At 37.2% G+C, this 23,666-nt stretch overlaps 11 protein-coding genes across 11 annotated transcripts; 7 read left to right on the top strand and 4 right to left on the bottom strand. All coding sequences in view use genetic code 12, as the record gives it.

Annotated features, from left to right (window-relative positions):
- Positions 1-75: 75 nt before the first annotated feature.
- UBP13 (ubiquitin-specific protease) lies at positions 76-2,274 on the top strand (the record flags this gene model as incomplete). The annotated part of the gene is made up of 1 exon (XM_049326314.1): positions 76-2,274. The coding sequence occupies one exon, from the start codon at positions 76-78 to the stop codon at positions 2,272-2,274; it is 2,199 nt and encodes a 732-aa protein (XP_049178175.1).
- A 2,453-nt stretch (positions 2,275-4,727) lies between these two features.
- KGF56_004833 (uncharacterized protein) lies at positions 4,728-5,154 on the top strand (the record flags this gene model as incomplete). Its single annotated transcript, XM_049326313.1, has 2 exons — positions 4,728-4,756; positions 4,803-5,154. The coding sequence occupies 2 exons, from the start codon at positions 4,728-4,730 to the stop codon at positions 5,152-5,154; spliced, it is 381 nt and encodes a 126-aa protein (XP_049178174.1).
- Positions 5,155-5,579: 425 nt separating this feature from the next.
- MXR1 (peptide-methionine-S-sulfoxide reductase) lies at positions 5,580-6,137 on the top strand (the record flags this gene model as incomplete). Its single annotated transcript, XM_049326311.1, has 1 exon — positions 5,580-6,137. The coding sequence occupies one exon, from the start codon at positions 5,580-5,582 to the stop codon at positions 6,135-6,137; it is 558 nt and encodes a 185-aa protein (XP_049178173.1).
- A 257-nt stretch (positions 6,138-6,394) lies between these two features.
- RFC5 (replication factor C subunit 5) lies at positions 6,395-7,486 on the top strand (the record flags this gene model as incomplete). The annotated part of the gene is made up of 1 exon (XM_049326310.1): positions 6,395-7,486. The coding sequence occupies one exon, from the start codon at positions 6,395-6,397 to the stop codon at positions 7,484-7,486; it is 1,092 nt and encodes a 363-aa protein (XP_049178172.1).
- Positions 7,487-7,554: 68 nt separating this feature from the next.
- On the bottom strand, positions 7,555-8,079 carry KGF56_004830 (uncharacterized protein; the record flags this gene model as incomplete). Its single annotated transcript, XM_049326309.1, has 1 exon — positions 7,555-8,079. The coding sequence occupies one exon, from the start codon at positions 8,077-8,079 to the stop codon at positions 7,555-7,557; it is 525 nt and encodes a 174-aa protein (XP_049178171.1).
- A 1,172-nt stretch (positions 8,080-9,251) lies between these two features.
- On the top strand, positions 9,252-9,887 carry VPS24 (ESCRT-III subunit protein; the record flags this gene model as incomplete). Its single annotated transcript, XM_049326308.1, has 1 exon — positions 9,252-9,887. One exon carries the CDS (start codon positions 9,252-9,254, stop codon positions 9,885-9,887), a length of 636 nt encoding a protein of 211 aa, XP_049178170.1.
- A 60-nt stretch (positions 9,888-9,947) lies between these two features.
- KGF56_004828 (uncharacterized protein) lies at positions 9,948-12,832 on the bottom strand (the record flags this gene model as incomplete). The annotated part of the gene is made up of 3 exons (XM_049326307.1): positions 9,948-10,669; positions 11,030-11,636; positions 11,996-12,832. 3 exons carry the CDS (start codon positions 12,830-12,832, stop codon positions 9,948-9,950), a joined length of 2,166 nt encoding a protein of 721 aa, XP_049178169.1.
- A 1,073-nt stretch (positions 12,833-13,905) lies between these two features.
- On the bottom strand, positions 13,906-14,391 carry KGF56_004827 (uncharacterized protein; the record flags this gene model as incomplete). The annotated part of the gene is made up of 1 exon (XM_049326306.1): positions 13,906-14,391. One exon carries the CDS (start codon positions 14,389-14,391, stop codon positions 13,906-13,908), a length of 486 nt encoding a protein of 161 aa, XP_049178168.1.
- Positions 14,392-14,691: 300 nt separating this feature from the next.
- On the top strand, positions 14,692-15,327 carry KGF56_004826 (uncharacterized protein; the record flags this gene model as incomplete). The annotated part of the gene is made up of 1 exon (XM_049326305.1): positions 14,692-15,327. One exon carries the CDS (start codon positions 14,692-14,694, stop codon positions 15,325-15,327), a length of 636 nt encoding a protein of 211 aa, XP_049178167.1.
- A 387-nt stretch (positions 15,328-15,714) lies between these two features.
- POT1-2 (Pot1-2p) lies at positions 15,715-16,914 on the top strand (the record flags this gene model as incomplete). The annotated part of the gene is made up of 1 exon (XM_049326304.1): positions 15,715-16,914. One exon carries the CDS (start codon positions 15,715-15,717, stop codon positions 16,912-16,914), a length of 1,200 nt encoding a protein of 399 aa, XP_049178166.1.
- Positions 16,915-17,058: 144 nt separating this feature from the next.
- On the bottom strand, positions 17,059-23,628 carry KGF56_004824 (MSF1; the record flags this gene model as incomplete). Its single annotated transcript, XM_049326303.1, has 4 exons — positions 17,059-18,078; positions 18,988-20,666; positions 21,087-21,876; positions 22,327-23,628. The coding sequence occupies 4 exons, from the start codon at positions 23,626-23,628 to the stop codon at positions 17,059-17,061; spliced, it is 4,791 nt and encodes a 1,596-aa protein (XP_049178165.1).
- Between the last annotated feature and the right edge of the window lie 38 nt (positions 23,629-23,666).

The following is a 23,666-nucleotide window of genomic DNA, read 5'->3' as shown; positions in this document are numbered from 1 at the left end:
ACATTTTGGAGGAATAGTAGTTAGTTAGACATTGAGGCAAAAAGGGTGGTGTTGTTGTGGTATGATATTTCGGAAATGTCCGCGTCAAACGATAGTCTCCCATTTGGAGATGGAGCTTCTAAAATATTTGGAATGGAGAATTTTGGAAATACGTGCTATTGTAACTCAATTCTCCAGTGTCTATATTATACTGAATCTTTTCGAAAGAGTTTAGTTCAGCACAAGCAAACTAAACATGAACCCAAATTGGTTGTGAATGGTGTTAAATTCCATGGATTCACAGCAAAGTATGATCAGCTATTACAGAAAAAGTTGAAAGAACAAGGAAATGTACCAAGCATAAACTCAGAAGAGAGGCCAAAGCTGAGTCGAAAAAGTTCACTTTTTGGCTTAAAGTTTAACAATTCTACAAATGTTGCCTCTACGGTAGTCGAGGAAGAAACTAATAATAATAATAAGTTTATAGAAAAAGCTGGTGTTTGTGAGGCTTTGCCTTTGGAGCAAAGGATTCTTATCAGCAAAAATCCCGAGTTTTGGAAGTTGGATGTGTTGATTACAAGACCGACATTGAATCAAGCTCAAGCTGCAGCAGCAGCAAAGGCCGGTAATGTCTCAAACACAACTGAAGTTGGTAATGGTAACGGTGGTCTTGTCATCAATAGCAGTGGCAGTACCATGGACTATTCTCAAAGCTCATCGATGCTATTGAACGATCAACCACTACAAACGACTCAAGAGGGAACAGTTAATACTAAATCTAGCGCTATTATTGTGGGTATACCGAAGCCCGAGGCAAATCTTGTTAATCCAATCAATGCTTTCAGTGTCAACCCAAATGCAGATCAGCGGAAACGATCAGCATTGATCAATGGACCCATCATCAACCTCGACACATCTTTGCAATTGCCCAATGACCAAAGAGAAGAAACCGTACTATTATATGCTTTAAAAGATATGTTTGAAAGCATGATTGAGAACAAATCAACGATAGGCGTGGTTTCTCCAAATTACTTTATAACAAAGTTAAAGGAGAAAAATTACCTATTTAAACAAAACAACATGCATCATGATGCTCACGAATTTTTCAACTATTTAATCAATGAGATCATAGAAAGCATAAACAGGGAATTAGGACCATCTGCGAATTGGTGCAATAATATATTTCAAGGCTTGATTACTAATGAAACCAAATGTTTGTCTTGTGAGACTGTAACATCAAAACATGAACATTTTTTGGACTTATCTATTGATATTCCTTCTGGTGATAGTGCTTATTCCTTGAACTTTTCCTTGAACAATTTTTCCAAATCAGAAACATTAACAAATCAAAACAAATTCCATTGCAATACATGCTCATCACTACAAGAAGCTGTAAAAACTATAAAAATCAAGAAATTGCCCGAGGTTCTTGTCATTAATTTGAAGAGGTTCAAATATGACGAAAAAATCGGTAAAATGGTCAAGCTTTTTGACTCCATCAGCTATCCCTTTAAGTTAAGATTATTCAATACGACCGATGACTTTCATGATAATGTGTTATACGATCTTTATGCTTTAGTTATACACATTGGAGGAGGGCCAATGCATGGACATTATGTCTCAATCTGTAAGATCAAGGCTGGACTTTGGTTGCTTTTTGATGATGAAACAGTGGAGTTGGTTGAGGACAATTATGTGATGAGGTTTTTTGGGAATGGGCCAGGATTAGCTAGTGCATACATCTTATTTTACCAGAAATTGCAATTTGACGAAAGTGCCGAGTATCTTGGATTTGACCCAACGACAATGTACAACGGAGAAGAATTTGATGTTTCTATACGTAACGGTAACGGCACAGTGAGCACAACAGACCAAGAATCAAAAACCACCACCACTGGTTCTGCCAACGATGTTGACACAAGATCTGATTTGTCCTCGCTAAACTCATTCACGGGGCCAAACGAAACTAAAAAGCCAACTTCGTCTTCAAGTGATGTGTTTAAAAGCTTCAGATTTGAGAAAAACGATGACAAAGGTGCACAATCTTCTTTATCAAGACGCAGCAGCGGTAACGATATTGCAACTTTGAACCAGGAAAACGTTAAAGAGGTTAAAGAGAAAAAATCGTGGATTGGGAGCTTCAAACGTACAACTTTGGAAAAGAAGCAATCACTTGTCTCGGGGGCTTCAAAGTCAGAGTTGGACACTGGTAATAGTTCCGGAGTAGCACAAACAATTCCTCCTCCCCCTTTAGAAAAAAGAAGGAGCTTGTTTGGTTTTAAGAAGAAGAGTTAATATTATAGAGAGAAAAGTCCTTCTTCCTTTTTATGTTGTATAAAAATTTTTGATAGAATAAATTTTATTTGGTTTACAAACTCGAATACAATTCAGTATTTGTACTTGAGGAGCTTTAAGAGACAGTAAGAATTTATGGGGAACTGATCCATCCCCGACTATCTAGCAACTACTAGAGCCTTATAGATCTGTTGAGGAGCACTGTTCCTCGAAATGTATGTTGTAATCCTAATCATACTATACTACACTCTATAAAGCCGTACATTTGTTTTTCCACATCTTTTTTCACCAAATTCCAGTCACTTCTTCTTTGAACAAACTCGTATATTTCCTCCTGGTTGAATATGCCATTAAACTTGGAAAGGTCGCTCGCCAACTTGGCTATAGCCTTTGAGTCGGTGCCGCTGATGAGGAAGAGGTTGCCTATATTTTTCAAGGAGGAGAAGAGCGGCACTGTTTGTGAGCGGTTTGGTCTTTGCAGGAAGAAGTCGTAGTACAAGTTCAAGTCTGAGATGAGGCGGGGCGCTGCTTCGACAGAGACTTGAGTTGATTTTATCTGTTTGACGACTAGTTGGAAGAACCTCTCTGCGAGTTCTTGTTGAAAGATATTAACTATAGATTTGTCTGCATTGAGGGTATCCAAGTGTTGGGCTAGGAGGGCTGTAGCGGTTAAAGCTTGAGGGGAAGTGCCGAACCCAGGGGTGGAGTAGTCGATCTCCACGTCTAGTTTATTCACGAGGACCTCAATACTGAGATTGAGGCCATCTGCAATACTTTTATCCACCAATGCCTCTAACCGCTTGAGGTGGTGGTGGTTTGTAAAAGTGTGTAGCATTTGGATAATTGAGTCGGCAGTATTCACCAGCTGAAAGAAATCAAGGGAGTTATTGTTTGTAGCAGTTAGTGCCGGTTTGAGGTGGTTTATGATTGAGTCTATGAGGGAGGTGATAATATCCAGGGTGGCTTGGTCGAGGTCTTCTTGGAGGGAGAGGATCGAGTAGGAGGAGAATATAGATAATCGGGAGAGACAAGTAGTTGTGGAGGTGATCATTTCTTGGATCAGGGGAATATCAAACCCCTGTGTAGTGGTAAAGTGAGCTCTCATTTTGATTACTTGATCTCTAAGGTACTCTCTTGCAATTGATTCAAACATCATATCGATGAGCTCGGAGACAAGAGTGGGGTAGGACGGTCCGATATTCATAGAGGGGAGTAGTTTATTCGGTATCTTTGTTAGGTCTTTGTAGAGGTCTGGCACTGAGTGTGTGGTAGTATTGATCCATCTGAGGAGGTTATTTGAGATGAGTTCCTCGCTGACTTTGTGCATGATGGGGATGGGGAAGTATGTGTCTATGAAGGAGGATTGTGTATTGAGTAGGGAAATCAAAGAGTCAATACTCTCTATTTCCACATCGTAGATACATTTTTGTAGATAAAACTCTATCAATGTCTCAGTACTATCCATTGAGACCAACAATTGAGCCAACAGGTTTAGTTTTGAGTAATTTTTCAAATCATATTGAATTTCTATTTCACGGAGGAGCGTGTTTTCAAAGATTTCCATAAGATTGAGCAACTTATCATTGGAAAGGGATCTAGTGGTGTAGTTGATTTTACTGTATTTTTGGAGATTGCGGAGCATTTTCAATTGGTCTTGTGGGGTGTAGAAGTGGTTTAGAATGAGTAGGTTGTGGTAGTCTGAGCAGTTTACTAGGTCAGTATAGTACTTGTCGATTGATTTGTAGATCATAAGGACCTGTAGTCTAGGCTTTTTATTGGAGTAGTAGTCCAAGCAAGTGAGTGGGTTTTCAAGAAGATGGGCCATTGAGGGGAGGGAAGATTTTGGGATCTTTTTGGAAGTGGTGGTTAATTGGGAGAGAAGGGAGGTCCAAAGGGCCGGGTCTGAGACGATGGCATGAGCTGATTTGCAGACGAGGTTGAGGGAGAGTATGTCTGAGATGGGTAGGTATGGAAGGATGAGGGGTAGTACCTGGAGGAACAACATGACTAGAGAAATACGAGCATCAAATGCTTGCATTTGATGCGAGAATTAAGTAAACATTTGGTAAACATTTGGTAAATATTTGGTAAATATTTGAGTAATGTTTTCTTGATCTATGCTCAAATATTGAAACATACTAGGTAGAGGTAAAAACATACTAGGTATACCTTATAGATGTATATCTTGTAGGCACCGCTGGCCCCATCGGGTTCCTCCTTATTTTCCAGACGACTCGAATACTCTATAATTTACTATCATATAATCCTATACTAGTTGATCCCGTGCAGTACCCTAGGGTACTGCACTGGAAGCTTAGTTGATAAGTTATTAGTTGATAGGCTATTGTTTCACCGACAGTATGAAGCAATCTGGCGAGTGTTTGGGGGGTGTTTGGGGGGTCGAGATGTAGTTTATAGAGGAAGTAGCTAATCGACTCCAAGGGGACCCGTTTATGTATGATTTTGTATTGGCGATGCCCGAGTATGAGCAGAGGCCATTGCAACGATACGCCCTTGAAGCAGTCAAGAGGAGTTTCCCTAAAGGGGGGGGGAAGCATTAATGGTGAAGCGGGAGGTGGAGAGTATGGAGATGGAGGATGTGGAAAGTATGGAGATGGAGGATGTGGAAAGTATGGAGATGGAGGATGTGGAAAGTATGGAGATGGAGGATGTGGAAAGTATGGAGATGGAGGATGTGGAAAGTATGGAGATGGAGGATGTGGAAAGTATGGAGATGGAGGATGTGGAGAGTATGGACCTTGGAGAGTGGGACATGATAGTGATGAAGAGGATGATGAAGAGGGAGAGGACAGAGAAGAAGGTTTTGGGGGGTGTTGCGACGGTATAAGCATATTACTGAGAAAAGAGGTTATCTCTTGAGGATTTTTTCTTGCTTAGAAAACTTGTGTCACAGCTTATGTCGACTCATAGAGACACGCATTGCTAGGAAAAATGAGTTTTGGCTCAATACTCTTGAACCGAACCTTCTTCTAGGTGCACCTCACCTTCTAGGTGCACCTCACCTTCTATGTGCCTCACCTTCTATGTGACATCACCTTCTTCTAGGTGCACCTCACCTTCTATGTGCACCTCATCTCATGTGACTCGGAAAAAAGAAAAAGTGTGGAACATGGTAGCATTTTATATTTTGATTTTTTTTTTTCTTTCTTTTTATGGAAGGCCATTGCGACAAAGAAAGCTAACTTTAGAGATTGCACCTTCGACATAATTGATTCATTAGACAAACAGACAAGCAGAAAAACAGACAAACATACAAACATACACAGACAGATAGTATACACAGTATGCCGTCTACAGTATCGCCTAAGATTTTAACAACACCAACCTCAAAAATTATTACACTTGCAGCAGGGTGTTTTTGGGGTGTTGAGAAAGTATTCAGGAAACAGTTTACTGATAAGGGTCTTATTGATATTAGAGTTGGCTATGCTAATGGTATCCCCACAATGGGAAATGTCAATTATGAACAAGTATGCAGCGGATCAACGAATTTCGTAGAGAGTGTTCAATTGTCGTATGAACCACAGACTTTGAAAATTGAGAATATATACGATATCTTCTTTAGAATGCACGATCCAACTACAGTCAACTCACAAGGACCTGATGTTGGGACACAGTACCGTTCAGCAATATTGACATCAGACGAAGAGCAGAACAAGATTGCTTGGCAAGTAAAAGAACAATTCCAAAAGGAATGGTACCCTAATCATAAAATCGTCACCATTATTGAACCTATCAAAGTGTGGCATGATGCTGAGGACTACCATCAAAAATATTTGGAAAAGAATCCTAGTGGATATGAATGCTCTACACATTTTTTGAGAACCAAACCAAAAGTTTAGGAAAAATTAGTAATACCGATAGTCTTATGAATCATACAACAATTTGCTTGCCTCCATCCTTTTAATTCTTTATTCTCCATTCTACTAAGTTTTTGTAGATCATTCATCTTTTTATCATGGAACAACCATCAACCCCAATGTAACTTGATGAAAAAAGTTGACGCGTTGATTTTTTTTTTTTTTTTTTCATTCTTTCTATCTTTCCTTTTTTGTCAGTATTCTATATACTCTAGTCACCTCCGTCTTGCTATCAGGCCATGTCACTTTGGGTAGACAAATACCGTCCTAGGACTTTAGCACAATTGTCCTACCATGAAAACATAACCCAAAACTTGAAGGCGCTTTCAAAATCCGGGGATTTTCCTCATTTATTAGTTTATGGCCCAAGTGGATCAGGTAAAAAGACTAGAATATATTGTACCTTGCAAGAGATATTTGGTCCCTCTATTGAGAAATTGAAAATTGACGTTAAGAACTTTGTCACGCCTTCTAATCGTAAATTGGAGTTTAATGTTTTAAGTTCACCATATCACTTGGAGATTACACCATCAGATATGGGGAATAATGATCGTGTTGTGATTCAGGATTTATTGAAAGATGTTGCATCTACAGAGCAAGTTGATTTTGGCAACCAAAGTAGCAAAAAGCATAGATTCAAAGTAGTTATTATAAACGAAGCTGACTCTTTGAGTAGGGATGCTCAAGCGGCTTTAAGAAGAACAATGGAAAAATACTCATCCAATATTAGGTTGATTTTAGTTTGTAATTCAGTGTCCAACATTATCGCACCGATTAAGTCGAGGACGTTACTAGTTAGAATACCTAGTCCATCAATTGAGGATATCAGCAATATATTACGCCAAGTTTCAAAGAACGAACGTGTAAAATTTTCATCTAATGACGAGCATGCCGTATCAGCTTTCTATGAGCAAGTGGCGGTAACGAGTAAGAGAAATTTGAGACGATCTTTGTTGGCATTTGAAACGATATATATGCAGAACGAAACCATCGACGTTAAGCAGATGCATTCAACAATTGTGCTTGACTGGGAAATAATAATCAAAAACATGGCAAGGACTATATCGGCAGCGAGAAACGTAGCTACTTTGGCCAAGTTGAGAACAACTACTTATGAGCTATTATCGCATTGTATTTCAGCAAGAATCATTTTGAAAAATCTAATGTTTGAATTGGTTTCCTTAGCTAAAGGGAAAACCGAATTGATACAGGAGATAGTTCAAATAGGTTCAACGTTTGATGAGAGATTAAGTCTCGGACTGAAAAGTATCTTCCATATAGAAGGGTTCATTGCCAAAACTATGGTTGCCATTGATACCTATAACGTGTAGAATATATCTATATATATACATATATATGAGAGCAGAACGGAAGAGTAAATTGTTTTAATGTTGATTTTCTAATGTTGAGTTTTATTATCACTTACCTTGTTATCTTGGTTACTGTGAACAACATCGTGATACGATGGTAAACCACCTGCGCCAAGTAAAGGTGCTTTAGAGCTTGTGGATGTTTGTGGCGCTGATGATACTTCATCACGGTATGGCTGTTGCTGTTGCTGTTTCTGTTGCTGTTGCTGTTGCTGGTGTTGCTTCAGGGGCTGTTGTTGAAGGCTACCTTTCACACGTTTTCCCGTGTGCAACCTTTGTTCTTGTACACCAACAGAAGGGTGGTTATCCCCTTCATTATCTGTTGGAGTTTCTTCTGCATCTGGTAGTCTTGTATAGCTAGGAAAATCAATGCATACCAAGTAATAAACTGAAAATATCAGACCTGGTACATGTCCAAATAGGGTTAGCACCAAGGAAATTAAAAACTCCTTATTAGTGACGGAATACTTTTTAGCAAGGAAAATTGCCAATGGTGGTAATACAAGGGCGGTAATTATCAAAATAAATTGTTCTTGAGGAGATGGAGGTGCCATTTTTTGGTTCAAAGTTTATTTGGGTGTAGAAAGAGATGAATATAAATCGGTCCCTTTCCCTTTGAAAGTTTTAAATACTTTTACTAATAAAGTTCAAAAGTTACAAAAGTTTCAAAAGTTTCAAAAGTCACAAAAGTTACAGGTTTCAATATATAACAAGAAGGCTTTGATACAATAGGAGGGGAGTGGGGGTGGGCGAGGCAAAGACAGAAAGTAGTGTACCAAATAGAAAAGGTGATGCTTATTTTTAAGTAAACCTGGAATCACGCATATGGTACATACATTGTATGCATGATATAAAGACTCACGATTTCATTTGAATAAAGAGGGAGATGGAAAAAAAGCGTGACTGGGAATAGGCAAGAAGAGAAGGTGTAGCGAGAAGAGAAGGTGTAGCGAGAAGAGAAGGTATGGGCGAGAAGAGAAGGCGAGAATATAAAGAGTAAAAAATGCGAGTACATTGTACCTGAGGTAATTAAGAAAAGCTATTGTAGGAAAGCTACTGTAGAAAAGCTATTATAAAAAAGCTATTATAAATTAACTATTGTAGGAAAACTTTTGTAGGGAAACTTTTGTAGGAAAACTTTTGTAGTGAAGTTATTTACAAAGCTCTTAAAGCCACATACTACTATTATGAAAAATGTTGTAGTAAAAGACTGTTGGAGAAACGCAATTATCGTAAAGTTACTATAGCATGTTTATATAGAAAAGCAATTATCATAAAGCAGTTTTAGAAAAGCAATTATGATAAAGCTATTGAAAAGCTGTGAGATAGCTATTATAGTAAAGCTGTTAGGGAGCTAGGGTGCTATTATAGTAAAGCTATTAGATAGCTATTATAGAAAGCTGTTAGAAAATGTATGTAATAAATATAGTAATTGATTTTTCCATAATGACGCCTCACTTGATTCCATTTCCGGATTTATCGCAAGAAGACAATTTTTTTTCTTATAATCTTTTAATTATCAACGATTTTTAACAAGGTTCTTTTACATTTTAGGTGAGATTGACGATTTTCCCCAGGATGGAGTACATAAAGAAGCAAATATGGGGCCCTGACCCTAGAGAGCAAGTACGTAAGGGCAATTACTACTAAAACTCATCTCTTGTAAAGAGGGGGGGGGGGTGACTCTCCCCAACTAACTTTTTTTTTTCTCTTTTTACTTGTCTAGATGAGGAAGATAAACCAATTACTTCGCAAGAATAAACGAGAATTGGATAGGTCCATGAATCAACTACAACCACTCAAGAAGAAAACAGAAGGGCTCATTAAAAAAGCGGCAAAAGAGAAAGACTACAAAACTGCTAAACTTTATGCAAAAGAATACATCAATATCAATAAACAATTCAATAAACTTTATACATCGCGAACTAGACTAGATTCAATAACAATGACAATTAATGAGCAATGGCAAATGAACAAACTCACAAAATCGATACACGCATCAACATCAGTAATGAAAGATGTGAATCAGTTGATCTACATTGGTGCAGTTTCGCAAACCATGCAGGAATTGACTAAGGAATTGATGAAGGCTGGTATAATCAATGAAATGGTGGATGATATGGTTGATTTGGGTGAAGAAGACGAGGAGTTGGAAAGTGAGTCACAGGAAGAGGTAGACAAGATAATAACAAGTCTAACAGAAGATAAATTGAACAAAATTGAGAGCAAAGTACCAAAAGAAGGCTTTGAGGTTGAAAATTCTTCCCGGAAGGAAGCATCGATTAGCGAAGAAGAAGAAGAAGAAGAAGAAGAAGACATTGCAATTGACGAAATGAGGCAGAGGTTGAAAGCTTTACAATGAGAAAATTCCACACACACACACACACAGATGAATTTCTTTTTTATTAATTTGAAATTTTCTTTATATCCACTCAAACATATAGAGCAAAATAATTAAAGTAATCCAGATGTGATATTGTTGCTTTTGGGCAGCAGATGGGATTGGCAGCTCATTGTTTTTTTGAATTCCGTAGTGACTAATAACATCATAAAAGTTGGAAAAGTCGTTTGAGTCCTTTAACAATACATCATCGTCATTATCATCAATATTAACTGTGGCCAACCGATTTTTTGATTCCATAGAGGAATTTTGATTAAAAGTTTCTTCATTGGGAAATTGTGTGACTTTTTCAGAAAATAAATTGTGAGTATTAGGAGACGCTTTTTGAATTAGAACCGTTGTAGGGATTTCAAATTTCCCATTTGTGCTATTCTTGCTATGACTATTTGCAACACCCAAATTATCACCAGATTTACTTTGGTCAGAAAGAACTTTGAACTTCTTTTTGTTTTTCTTCTTGGCCTTTTTGATTAGTTTTTTATTTACCTTCTTGTCCAAGTACACTCCAGCACTAACCTGCCATTTGGGTACCAATTTTTTCTTTTTTTTTTTTAAAAGCAACTCAAACTCATTTTGAACTTGTGAGACGTTTTGGGGATTCTTCAAGTCTTGCAAATTGGCGGTATTGTTAGTTGGCTCTTGATAAATCGATAGTACTTCCGATTGAGAAGCTTCAAAGCCACCTCTATTTAAGATAAGCTTTGACGAATCATCACCGCCACTTTCACATGCTACCTTTACTACTAAAGGTAACCATACAAGTGCAAGCGTCTTTAGTACTTGCATTGAGGCCTTTCTACAAGAACTCTTTTGTAGAAAAAGAAAAACATAGCAAATTCGTTTGAACAAAGTTGTCAAGCATATATAAAAATATCTTTTTTGATAAGAGGTAAGAAAAAAATTTCGCAGCCAATTCCAAATAAATAAAAAAAAAAAAAAAAGGAAAAAATACAAAACAAAATTGGAATTGAAGAGGAAGAAATGTTTTACCAAATCTTGTACGCAATAAACAATCTCAATATTTGACTATAAAGATTCATATACCAAGACTGTAAAGAAAGAGACCAATCCAATGGAAATGCTGATATGGTACGCATTTAAACGTGTAGTGCCCGATACATATTCTCTATCTTTTATATTTGAGTTGACAATAGTAGGGGGCGATTTAGCCTTAGCACTAGCCACAAATGATTTGTTTTGGGCCAAGCGTTTTTCTTCTGCTGCTTCTATCTTTTCCTCCTCCTCCTCCTCCTCCCCCTCTCTCATATCCGGTTGATTGACACTGAATGGGAAGAATTTTGATTTCTTTTCACTCTCTTCATCGTCGGAACTCCAATCTGATTCAGTGCAAGATCCTAAAACAAAGGACTCAACTTCTTTAGTTCCTTTGTCCACTTCTTTGTTCAAATACACACCAGCACCTACGTGCCATTTAGGCCCGCTCATCTTTTTTCCTTGAGCTGTAAAAGTTGGCGAATCGGCATCAACTGTTAAATCATTATTTTGATACTTAAAACTGTCTTTTTCCTTCTGTTCTTCTTCTTCTTCTTTTTCTTCTCTTTGTTGTGCATTAATAATTTCGTTGCTATCTTGTTTTGTTAATTCTGCTTTAGCACTATTTTGATCTTGATCTTGATAATTGTAATTGACAATCTGAGAAGAAAAGATTGCTTCTGAATCGCTTGACTTTTCTTCTTCTTCAAATAATCCCTGAACAGCCAGTGAAGCGATTATTAGTAACAAAAAATGTACTTGCAACATTGTTGTTGAGGCTTGATTCAATACAATACCAGTTTAGTGAAAAAGTAAAACGAAGCCTGATATTGGTTATTGGTGATAAAAGATTAATTAAAGAAAAAAAAAAAGCCACTTAATTTACGTTATGCAGTTTTCTCTTTTCACTAATCTTAATTATAGAGTTGAAACATTAAAAGAGCTATTGCAATATCAAAAAAGGGATCCTCCAATTGGCAAATGTTTCTTTTATTTAATTATTTTTTTTTTTAAATGCTTTATATGCAATATATTCCGAATATACAGTTTGATGCCTTTGTACCAGAGGAAGAGACATCTTCGCTGTAAACAAATGTTTTGAATGCAGACTTTGAAGATGATATTGTTCCGTTAGATGTCTTGCCATTCCCACAGTCTGGATGTGTGCAATCAACAGGAATCTTTTCTTCTAAACAGGATTCTAATGTAGTATTCTTTGACTTTTCAAGTTGAACCCCATCATCATTTTCATTTTCTTTTTTATTTCCTTTTTCTTTTCCTTTATTTTTAGCAAACTTTCTCTCAATTGAGAATTGTTTAGCAGTTGCATTTCTCTCTCCTACAAGCTTGAACAGATAATCGGAATCAGGACTTGCCCGTTCAACCAACAGTTGAGTAGGAACAAACGGTATTCTACTTTCTTGAAGCTGGGGATTATCTACACTGAAACGCAAAAACCAGAATTTGTCATCACCTTCTGAAGAGCTTCCACTACTTTCATCGCTTGAATTGTAATATTCATCATCACTTGAAGAGTATTCTTCACTTGAAGAAGACCAAATTGGCGCAGGTTTCTTTTTTCTTGGTGGCGTTTCTATCACTTGGGGCCTCGGTTGCACATATCTCACTGGTTTTTTTTTGTATTTTCCAATACTCTCACACTTTTGATTACCTAGATCTTGCTCCTTGTTAGCAAAAATTCCTGTGCTCATTGTCCAACGTGGAGCTTTTCCCTGAGCTGTGAAAATTTTGTCATCGAAAATAGAACTTTGATTTCTTAGCGACTTGTTTTCAAGTAGTTGATTCTTTTCACTAGCCAGATGATCTTTGGTAGCTTGATCTAAAATATTCTTGTTCTCCCAATTTGCAAAGTTTTTGACCAGCTCATAAAATACCCGATCCTGTAATCCCATAGACAGAATGAACAAAGTTATTAATACGATATACAAAGTGAACATAATTGCTTAATTCTTGTGAGGTGGTTTTATTATTGGAAAAAAAGGAAGAGTATGATATGGTCACTAAGGTTAGGGGGTATTTTTTTTTTCTTCCTTTTTTTTTATTTTTATTTTTATTTTTTTGACCTTTTTCAATTAACCTTGAAATCACTTTAAACCATCGTAACCTTCTTATCTCGACCAACATAATTAGTTACAAGGGATGTTTTCTTGATGTGGAACACGCTAGTTTTCAATTTGTCTCATGTTTTATCTTACTACTAGTATTTTGCTTCATAATTCAATGCTATACACAGAATTATCTTTTGTATTCTTATATCACTTTTGGTTTATTTATTAAAGATCTTAAAATGCTTTGTCTCTAGACAACCCTTATGACGTCAGAATAGTCTCTTTTCCATCTTCATGATTCAGCGCAATACAACATAGATGATTCATGCTTCAGCGTAATACAACATAGATGCTTCATGCTTCAGCGTAATATAACATAGATGATCTAGTAAAAAAAAAAAGAGCACTTAACTTTAAAAATTGTGTAATTTTTCATATATTTTTAAAATAAGTGGATTCAGGGCATATGCGATTAGTAAGTACCAGTACCAGTATCTGTAGGTTTTCTCTTGACGTTAAAAACAAGATCATCCACGTTATAAGCATTTTCAGCTTGGAAATTTGCAAAATAATTCACGGATATACACTAGCTGCCACCGACACAATCTCACTCTGCTCGATAGTGGCTTTAAGATTTTTTCCTTTTATACAACTTTCCTCTTTGAGTATTTTATTGGTAATTGGAGGTTGGAATTTCTTTCCTTACCAGATTGAGAAAATCGCAATCATGCAACAACACGATTTTGAAATATGAGCGAGGAGGGCGGGGGGAGGCGAAGCTAGCATCTATTGCATTGGAGCGCTGAGGGAGGCGAAGCTAGCATCTATTGCATTGGAGCGCTGAGGGAGGTGAAGCTAGCATCTATTGTATTGCTACAAAGATTTTACATTTTGTTATGTGGCTGGGAGCCTACTACTTAAAATATCAAATATAGAGGCTCAGATACAGTCACGCGACATGCTTGACGTATAGAGTCATCCAACTTTGCTGTTTTCTCAATCACTAAATCTCTCTCGCTCGTATTATACACATGGAGATACTGTTTTAGTTGGGATTCATCTCCTAACATTTCACTCATGTTTAAATTTCCAGTACTGCCATGGATAGACACACTGCCATTTGTATACGTTGCGCCAATTTGGGTCTGTTGTGTTAAACTTGGGGAGCTTATCAGTTTTGATCCCGTGCTATCATTTAAAAATGATGTGACATCAATTAGTTTGTCCGACAAATCATTTACAATTGCAGTTAGTTCTTGATGTCTTTTTTGCTGTTTCAATATCTCTTCTTGTTGTAAACACTCTGTGCTTTGATTTTGATGGCGTCTCCCTAGTAGCGAAGTTGTCTCGTCATCTTCTTCCTCATTGGTGTTTCCATAAATACATGAAATACACAACCCCATTGCTTACAGTAAATTTGTTATATCCTTATGTAGAAAAATCACTATTTACTCGAATAAGCTCGGTTGTGGCGAGTCGCGGTAAAAAGTTATTCCTAATGATAAGTAAAGTATGATATTCTCTCCTACTAAGAAACTCCTTCTCTTTGTCCCTTTCTTTCTTTGTCTCTCTCTTTTTTTTTTTTTTTTTTTTCGCTGTGTGTATGCAATCTCTGGTTATCTGATAAGCTCCTTTTTACAATTAGATTTTATCGTTGTTCTATACAACACAGGGGTCTGCTTTCTCTTGTCTCTTGGTTAACAATGAGTAAAGCGTTATGTTGTTTTGCTTTTGAAACGCTAATCAATAAGTTGAAGCTGGAATCCACCAATAAAGTCAGCTTAAAGTCATACTTTGATGTTTTACATGAAGATCCCAGTCACCTACCTAGTACAGCTCCATTATTTATTACCTGGAGAGAAGATTCAAGTTTAAGAGGATGTATTGGCACGTTTCAATCTTATCCTCTTGAGTCTGGAGTATTCAAGTTTGCCTTGAGTTCTGCTTTTCAAGACTCAAGATTCACACCAATCAGTGCGAAAGAAGTGCCAGATTTAGAAGTTAGTGTTACTTTATTAGATAATTTTATACCAATAGCAAACTATTATGATTGGACTATTGGATTGCATGGATTGAAGGTATCCTTAGACACAAGCCACGAACATTACCTGGGTACGTTTCTTCCCTCTGTTGCCGAAGAAGAGAATTGGGATAAATCAACAACATTGTATTATTTGCTTAAAAAGGCAGGCTATCCAATAACTAAAAATAACGTGGAAGATTTTTATGCAAAGGGCTTAGAAGAAGGTTGGTTGAGGTTGACCAGATATGACGGATTAAAATCATACTTGACTTATCACGAGTTTGAGAAAATTAGAGAAATCGTACAAGCAAAATAAACCTATATAAACCCCGGAACAATGGTGTGAGTTAGTGTATATGTGGGTTATTAGTTTTTCCATTTTCACCATGTTCCGCCATTTTTTTTTTTTTTTCCCTCCAAGAAAGATACAGAGTATTTGACCAATTTCCGGTAAATCTTTATCGGAAATAAGATTTATTATATATACATAAAAATGATTTTTCCTTTTTTCTCTATTTCCACATCTTTTTCCTTTCCTTTTCCCCCAACATATTTTCTAAAAAAGCCCTCGAAAAAGATGTAAGTAATCCAAGTTTAAATAGAGTCGTCCTGATGCTTGAGAATGTAAAAGAATTCCAATATAGTCTCTTTGTTTTTTTTTTTTCCTTCTTTCCTTTTCTTTAGCTCTTAAAACAACAACTCAATGGCCTCTTCAGTTTTGAAAAAGTCAGCTAAGGATATAGTCATATTACTGGCTTTACGTACCCCAGTCACCAAATCGGTAAAAGGTGGATTGGCCCAATTATTTCCTGAGGAGCTCCTCTATCATATTTTACGTGGCTCGATCGAAAAATCCAAAGTTGATCTCAATTTAGTAGATGATATATTGGTTGGTGCTGTTTTGCAAACCTTGGGAGGTCAAAAAGCTTCGGCGCTAGCTGTTAAAAAAGCGGGGTTCCCTATAAAGACCACGGTCAATACTGTGAATCGACAATGTGGTTCTTCGGCACAAGCCATAACTTATAGCGCAGGCTCTATACTCAGTGGCGAGAATCAGTTTGCTATAGCCGCAGGTGTTGAATCAATGACGCATGATTATTTTCCCCACAGAGGTATTCCTCAAAGAATATATCAACCATTTTTGGAAAGTGCTGATGAAGAGGCTAAAAATGTATTGATGCCAATGGGTCTCACTAGTGAGGCTGTTGCTGAAAAATTTGGAATTGGTAGAAAGGAACAAGATGAATTTGCATTACAATCACATTTAAAGGCTGCAAAAGCTACTGAAAGCGGCCATTTTGCCAAGGAGATTGTTCCAGTTGAAGCTCGTTTGCCCGAAAGTGACAAAACTGTTTTGATCTCTAAAGATGACGGTATACGGGGTAGCTCGACTATTGAAAAATTGCTGGCATTAAAACCTGTTTTCAAAGAAGATGGAGCAACCACTGCTGGAAACTCATCGCAAATCTCAGATGGTGCATCAGCTGTAATTTTAACAACCAGAGAAAATGCCGAGAAATTCGGCTACAAACCAAAAGCAAGGTTTATTGGCTCTGCAGTTGCAGGTGTTCCGTCCGGATTAATGGGTATTGGGCCATCTGCCGCAATTCCACAATTGTTAAATCGCTTAGGTTTAGCAACAAAAGATATCGATATCTTTGAGTTAAACGAAGCCTTTGCGTCACAGCTGATATACTGTATCAACAAATTAGGTTTGGATAGCAGCAAGGTCAACCCATATGGAGGAGCTATTGCTCTCGGCCATCCATTAGGTGCCACTGGTGGTAGAGTTACAGCTACTTTATTAAATGGTTTGAGAGCTCAAAATAAAGAATTGGGTGTCATTTCAATGTGTACTTCCACTGGCCAAGGCTATGCTGGATTGTTTGCCAACGAGGAGTAACAAAGCAAAGTATTAAGTTTATAACTAAAATAAAGACAAAGAAAGTATAATAGAGTAGAGTAGAATTGGTTTCGATAAAAGAGTATCTATAAAAATTTATTATTATTTTTTTTTCGAGTTTTGAACATTTACATACAACTAACTCTACTTATTGGTCAATGACACCAACAAGTACAAAAAAGCACCACTTAAAACCGGTATAGTGAAATTATCGTCAATACCCCAGAGATTTATGAATTCGGAAACACTAGCAATTATGCCAACTAGCAAAGAATACACGTGGATATTCATGTAGCTTGTTTCGGGTTTCCAATAGATATCTCCTGGTAAATTAACAAAGTTGTATTGGGGCACAAAATACCCGTAAAATAAATAAGAAGCAAAGACACCAGTTACCAAACTACCCAATGACCCCGCTAAAGATTTGCCCTCAACGATCTTTGGAGTATACTTACCGTACCGTCTACCAACAGTAGATGCCGCAGTATCGGACCAACTTAATAATAAAATGCCAACAAGTGCAATATCTTTGGGACAAAAATATAATACTAATAAAACACCAGCTAAATAGTACAACACTCCATTATATGAATTCTTTTCACACTCTCTAATAATGAACCACATTCTGGAGCAGACAATTTCGTTAATTTCTGGGTTGTGTAATCGTACAAAATCATTAATAAACACAAGCACAAACGCCGTGAATAAAGGGATGTACAATTGTGAAGTTGAGACACCCAAAGTATATAGCCACAATGAAAATACACCAATAAACGAATGAAACACTTTTCTAGGTATTTCATGCTTTACCAAAAAATCTCTAAACAGCAGCAGCTGTTTTTCTTTAACTGGAATTTCAGTTTTCGATGTGTCAGCGGAAAAATCGAGTATTTTTCTATTGCTCTGTTTAGTTAGCATACTTATATCATCGTCATCCAACTCGGTATCGTGGCTTTTGCTTGACGAGTTCTCCAGATCAACAATATCGTCATCGTCGTCGTCGTCGTCGTCGTCGTCATCATCATCGTCATCAATATCTTCTTCATTCCAAGAACTGTTGTCTTCACGCGTAGTATCGTAAATATAAGTCTTATCTTCAGATTCAATATAAGATGTATTATTATTTTCAAAGTCTAGCATCGTAAAAGCTATTTCTTTCCTTATCTCAGCTTCTTGACCCTCGGATTTGTAAGGCGTATTAACCGCAGACATTATCAAGAGGGAGTATAGCTAGCCGTTCCAGTACCTATCGTCAATGAAAAGTAAGAACAATTTGCAGTTCCTTCTCTTCCACTTCTTACCTTGTTATTTAAAAAAAAAAAAAAAAAAAGAAAAAAAACAAAGGAACACAGAAATTTTGCAATATTTGAAATTAAGTTTTGAGAGAAAAACTGTATTACATAATCTCAGATGATGATCAAATTTACCGTATGCAATGGAAGTTTCTATAAACCTTAAAGTAAAAACGACAATTTGCTACATCTTATTGAAGTGAATGTACTATCGAGCAGAGCGAGATAGTGGAGCAACACTTTGTAGACACTATTGATGGTAGAGTATTTACTTTGTTCACAACACTTGTAAGTAGCACGAGTTGGTTTTTCAATTATATAATATTGATTTTTGTAAATTAAAAGTATATAGTATGGTTTGCATAAGTTCCATCGTCTTTTAAATAAATCCTATTAACATTAGGATATATGAACTTGACTCTTGGCAAAGTGTTATAAGTTTCTCAATACTAGTCCTCGGCTTAGACTGAAGATCTAGAAACTGCACTTTTGGCCTACAATGCTGCCATTTCATGATCTTTTCTACAATTCAAGGTGGGCACCCTTTCATGATCTTTTCTACAATTCAAAATGGGCTCCCTTTGAAGGGGGTCAATATTTTTCTTTTTTATTTTTCTTTTTTATTTTTCTTTTTTATTATTTCCGCTACCTACATTTGTCTATTGATTTAAAGATAATCTATAGCCGATAGAATCCCTATATATATCCAGATCACCAGCCTAAAGTCACTTTTTAAGCGCCTTCCTGAGTTTTGAAAAAATTCAGATTCTATATCAAAGACATCAAAATTAATCTCAGGATGTGAGTTTTCACCAACACCACTACCACCACTACCACCACCACCTTGCATTGCTTTTTTTCTTCTAGCGTATTTGGCTTCAATCTGTTCACCAAACTTGTCATTTTGTGCTGGTGCTTCAAAGCTATAATCGTGCTCCCATGTGGGTGTAGCCTTCATATTATACGTTGCTTGATCCGAGCCATCCTGTAAAAAGTTTGGAGAATTCTGTGCATTCTGCCCATCAAGGTATTCGTATTCGCTCTTCTGTGGTTGTTTCTGCTGCTGCTGCTGCTGCTGCTTCGGCTGGTGGTGATAGTAGTAGTAGTAGTAGTCTTCGTCGTCTGGTCTATTGGGGACGTTCAAGTTTTGGAAATAATTTTCTGGACTATGAGCCGGTTCCGAAAAGCGCAACGATCCAGGTGAATTCTTTGGAACATGCTTGATTTTATCTTGTGGATTCATTGACTCAAGTCTGAGTTTCTTCTTTTTTATCTCATCAGTATCCATCTCAGTATCAGCTTCATTCTCAATCAAAGAGACGTCGTCGCTTTCGATATCTTCGTATTGATCTTCCTGTTTCTTATCAAAACTATCCTCTTCTTCTTCCTCTTCAAAGGATGCATCCCATTCACTGTCAAACCAATCGGCCTCTCCAGTTTCCAAAGGCATATCCAGCTTGTTTACATGGGACAATATTGCTCCATTTGAATAGTCTTCTTCTTCTTCTTGATCTGTCATTTCATAAATTCCCGTAATCTCAGCATCTGTTTCATCACAATCTACAAGTTTAGAAGAAGGAAGAATATCATTCCATGCAATTTTGGGCTTTGAGTAATGCACATCCGTATTTACTCTTGTCCTAGGGTGGTCCTGAAACTGAGGCAGAATGAATACTGAATTTGGAGGATTCTTTTGATTTAAAATATTCTTACCCATACCCTTCTCGGATGGAGCTTCATACTGAGGCGGAGCCTCGTTTTGAGATGGTTCGTCGATATCATAGTCCTCAGTAGAAAACAGAGTTTCCAAAGTTAGTGAGATAGTGGGCGTTATACGTGTTAGTGCCACGGTTTGTGTATGTTTTTTACGAAGCGCTTTTATTTGTTTTTGAAATATTCCTTGTTGGTGCGCCATTTTCTCTCTCAAATCAATCAATTGCAGCTCAAGTTTCTCGATTTTCTCAAATGCTTTACTGGTTTCAATTGTCTGGGTTTGGATTGCATATGGCATAAGTGGTATGTGTTCTCCCAGGTAACGTTCTTCTTCTAACCAAATAGCTGCCGAAGGATGAAGAAACATGCTTTTTGTTGCATGGATTTGCTTCTCTTTTTTATCAAGTGGTGATGTTTCAACAGATTCCGCAGGTGTCAGCAGCAGCTGTACTATTGGGATGAGCAGGTCTATTATTGTTGTTGGAGAAACCTCTATTGGTACAGCATCAATTAAGGCTGCCTTATGAAAAGTTGCATTGTTCTCCTTTTCTCCAATGATACCCTCTAGTAGCGTTTTGGCCAGTATTTCCTGTTCTTGTATATGATTACCACCGCCTTGAAAATTAATAGGAACACCTTTCCTCAGTACATCTACCAATTTCCGCATTTCCATTTGTTGAGGTTCATGAGGTTGAGATAATTGAGGTAGTATATCTTTTAGAATATTGATATGTTCCAGAAACCTAGCTTGAGCATCCTTTGTGCTGTTATAATAAACAGCTTTTTCCTCACTCCGCGCAAGCGCCAATACCAGCAAAAGATAAACACTTGTTGAAAGTCTTATATGTATACTTTTCATTTTCTCTGAGACAATGATATGCACTTGGTGAACATGAACTTTATCTTATTTTAGGGGTTTTTTTTTTTTAATTTCCAACCTTGCCAACTATTCACAACTTATCTGTAGTATTTATTTTTTTTCTTCATTTTCTTTTTTCGCAGCCAAAATTCCAATTCTTTTTGATCCATATCAATTATGTAAATGAATGGCCCTGCATGTCAAATTACCTCTATACTGAACGCGCCCCGATAGTGAACTCCTCTATGCTGAATGCCTCTCTATAATTGCTTTTGCAACATCTACATATCCCTCTGATAGTACGCTACCTGGTTCCGATACAACAATTGGTTTCCCCAAATCTGACTGAATGCAGATGTTTTCATTCAACGGTATATTCAGCAATACTTTTAAATCGTATTCTTTTGCAACTTTACTAGCACCACCACTTTTGAAAATGTGAGATTCGTGATTGCACTTGGGACATATATAATGGCTCATATTTTGCACAAGACCTATAATTGGAATATGCACTTTGTTGAACATCTTGATACCCTTAACAGCGTCAATTAATGCTATATCTTGTGGTGTAGTTACCACAATAGCTCCCGAAACCCTCAACAACTGACTTATTGATAATTGCGTATCGCCTGTTCCTGGAGGCATGTCTATTATCAAGTAATCAATTGGAGACCAATCCACTTCGAAAAGTAGCTGTTGCAAAGCCTTCATCACCATTAGCCCACGCCACACTACAGCCTGTTCATCTTTAACAAGATAACCCATAGACATGGTCTGTACCCCAAAATTAGACATGGGCAATAATTTCCCTGTAGTTTGCGACAACCGCGGTTCACCGCTCAAATTCATCAACCGAGGTATTGAAGGACCAAAAATATCGGCATCCAAAATACCAACCTTTTTGCCCAAGTTATGTAGTGCCAAGGCCGTGTTTACTGAAACTGTTGACTTGCCAACTCCTCCTTTGGCGGATGAGATGAGAATAATCTCTTTGACATTGGGAATATTTTGCTTTATAGGTAACCCCTTTTGACTTCTAGGCATTGAGGAAGCCCCATTTGCAATTTTGTTGTTAAATCGCGGTAGACCTAGCGGGTTCTCATGATGTAACGGCCTTGTTGTGGATAAAACTCTCTTAATAACTCTATTCATTTTTGGTGCTTTAAAATCATCAATCTTTTCTTCTATTTATTTTTTGTATTTTTTTTTGTTTTTCTTCCTTTTTCGTAACTTAGTGTTGCTCCAATTTGGGAACAGTGGGAGTCCTAATTGATTATTGGAGTAGAGAGAGTACGTAACGGAAGCCTTTTTGTTTGTTAAATATCAATTGGAAGCAGGATACAAATTCAAGAGCTCACATTAAATATCTTCTTGAGCTGTTTTGTATGTTTTGTTACTTGTATTTGCCCCTATCATTAAACAGTTTCTCAGTTTCACACACACACATATACATATATATATACTTCTACAAATACAAAAACGTATATATAACGGCTCTCTTGGAGGACTAACCTTGATCTAGCGTATTTCTACCTTATAGTTTTTCACCAAATCTTGCTCCACACGTGAATGAATATCATTAATCTCTGAATTTGTTAAATTCCTGTCCATAGACTGGTAATTTATTCGATAGCATTGTGATTTCCTCTTTGTCTTGGGGTTTTCAAATTCGTCAACAAGAACAACGCTCTCTGCCAAATCACCAGCATGAGTTCTCACGATTTCCATTAAATCATTACAATGCAACAAAACGTCCTCATTTAACCAAAATGACACATCTCTTTTCACCCCTGGGTATTTTGAGTATGGAACAAAAGTGTTAATTTGTCCCTTGCGAAATTGTTCATGAAACCGTTCATCTTTTGTCCAAAATAACCTTATATCGGGAATAGCAAACAAAAGCATTGCAATTCGATCCAACCCAATTCCAAAAGCCCAACTTATCTTATCTTTACCTAATCCCGAGTTCAACAATACTTGTTGTTGCACTATTCCGCACCCACAACACTCCAACCATTCTCCTTTCCACCATACTTCGATTTCCCATGATGGCGAGGTCCATGGAAAATAAGCCTCCACCCATCTAACTTTCAAGGGTTCATTCAAATACGATTCAGTAGACCCTGCCAATTTTGCAGATTCTTTGGCCTTTTGAAAAACTTGACTCACAAGAAATTCAACAGTTCTCTTCAAGTGAGTTGAAACCAATCTGACTTCCTCCTCGGTCATGTATGACTGTGCTGGATTATTTGGAGTAATTGGCTTCTCTCTAAATGGATCTTCCACTATTATATTTGTTTGTGGAATCGAATCGATATCTTTTTGAATTTGTTCCAAATCTCCACGCTGCCACAATCTCGCACCTTCCAATTGATGAAACGCAGGGTAATGGGTTCTGTCAACCTCATCTCTTCTATATACATCCGCGGTGATCAAGTAGCCCGGGGTTTTTGAGTTGGAAAAACACTCTTGCTCATGAGCCGACGTGTGAGTTCGCAAAAGATAATTTCTGTTAAGATAATAGGTATCAGATTTTGATCTACCAACATGGTCTTCCGGAAACCCTAGACTGTCAAAATTTTGGTATTTGGTTACTATAGGATTGAAATCATCATATACTGTGTACCCCATACCTTTTGTGCTTGTCCGAATCAAGTCATGTAGAATACCAATTGGATGGTTTGGGTTTTTGTGCAATTTGCGCTGAATCAAATTCAAAATAAATGGCGGCACATTGGTCCATTGGTCCGAGGGGTATGATATCTCATCAACAACAATCTCCTTAGTATGTTTGTATCGAAGAATTTGTCGAAAAACAGACGGTAATGGTCGTATTGAAACTTTTAACATCAGTGGGTCAGGATTGGTTGAAAGTGAAAAATATGAAA

This window comes from Candida oxycetoniae (genome assembly GCF_023343755.2).
Source record: "Candida oxycetoniae strain CBS 10844 chromosome Unknown scaffold34, whole genome shotgun sequence".
Classification (NCBI taxonomy): Eukaryota; Fungi; Ascomycota; class Pichiomycetes; order Serinales; family Debaryomycetaceae; genus Lodderomyces; species Lodderomyces oxycetoniae.
The sequence above is the reverse complement of the archived record's forward strand: the minus strand, read 5'-3'. Positions and strand labels throughout refer to the sequence as shown.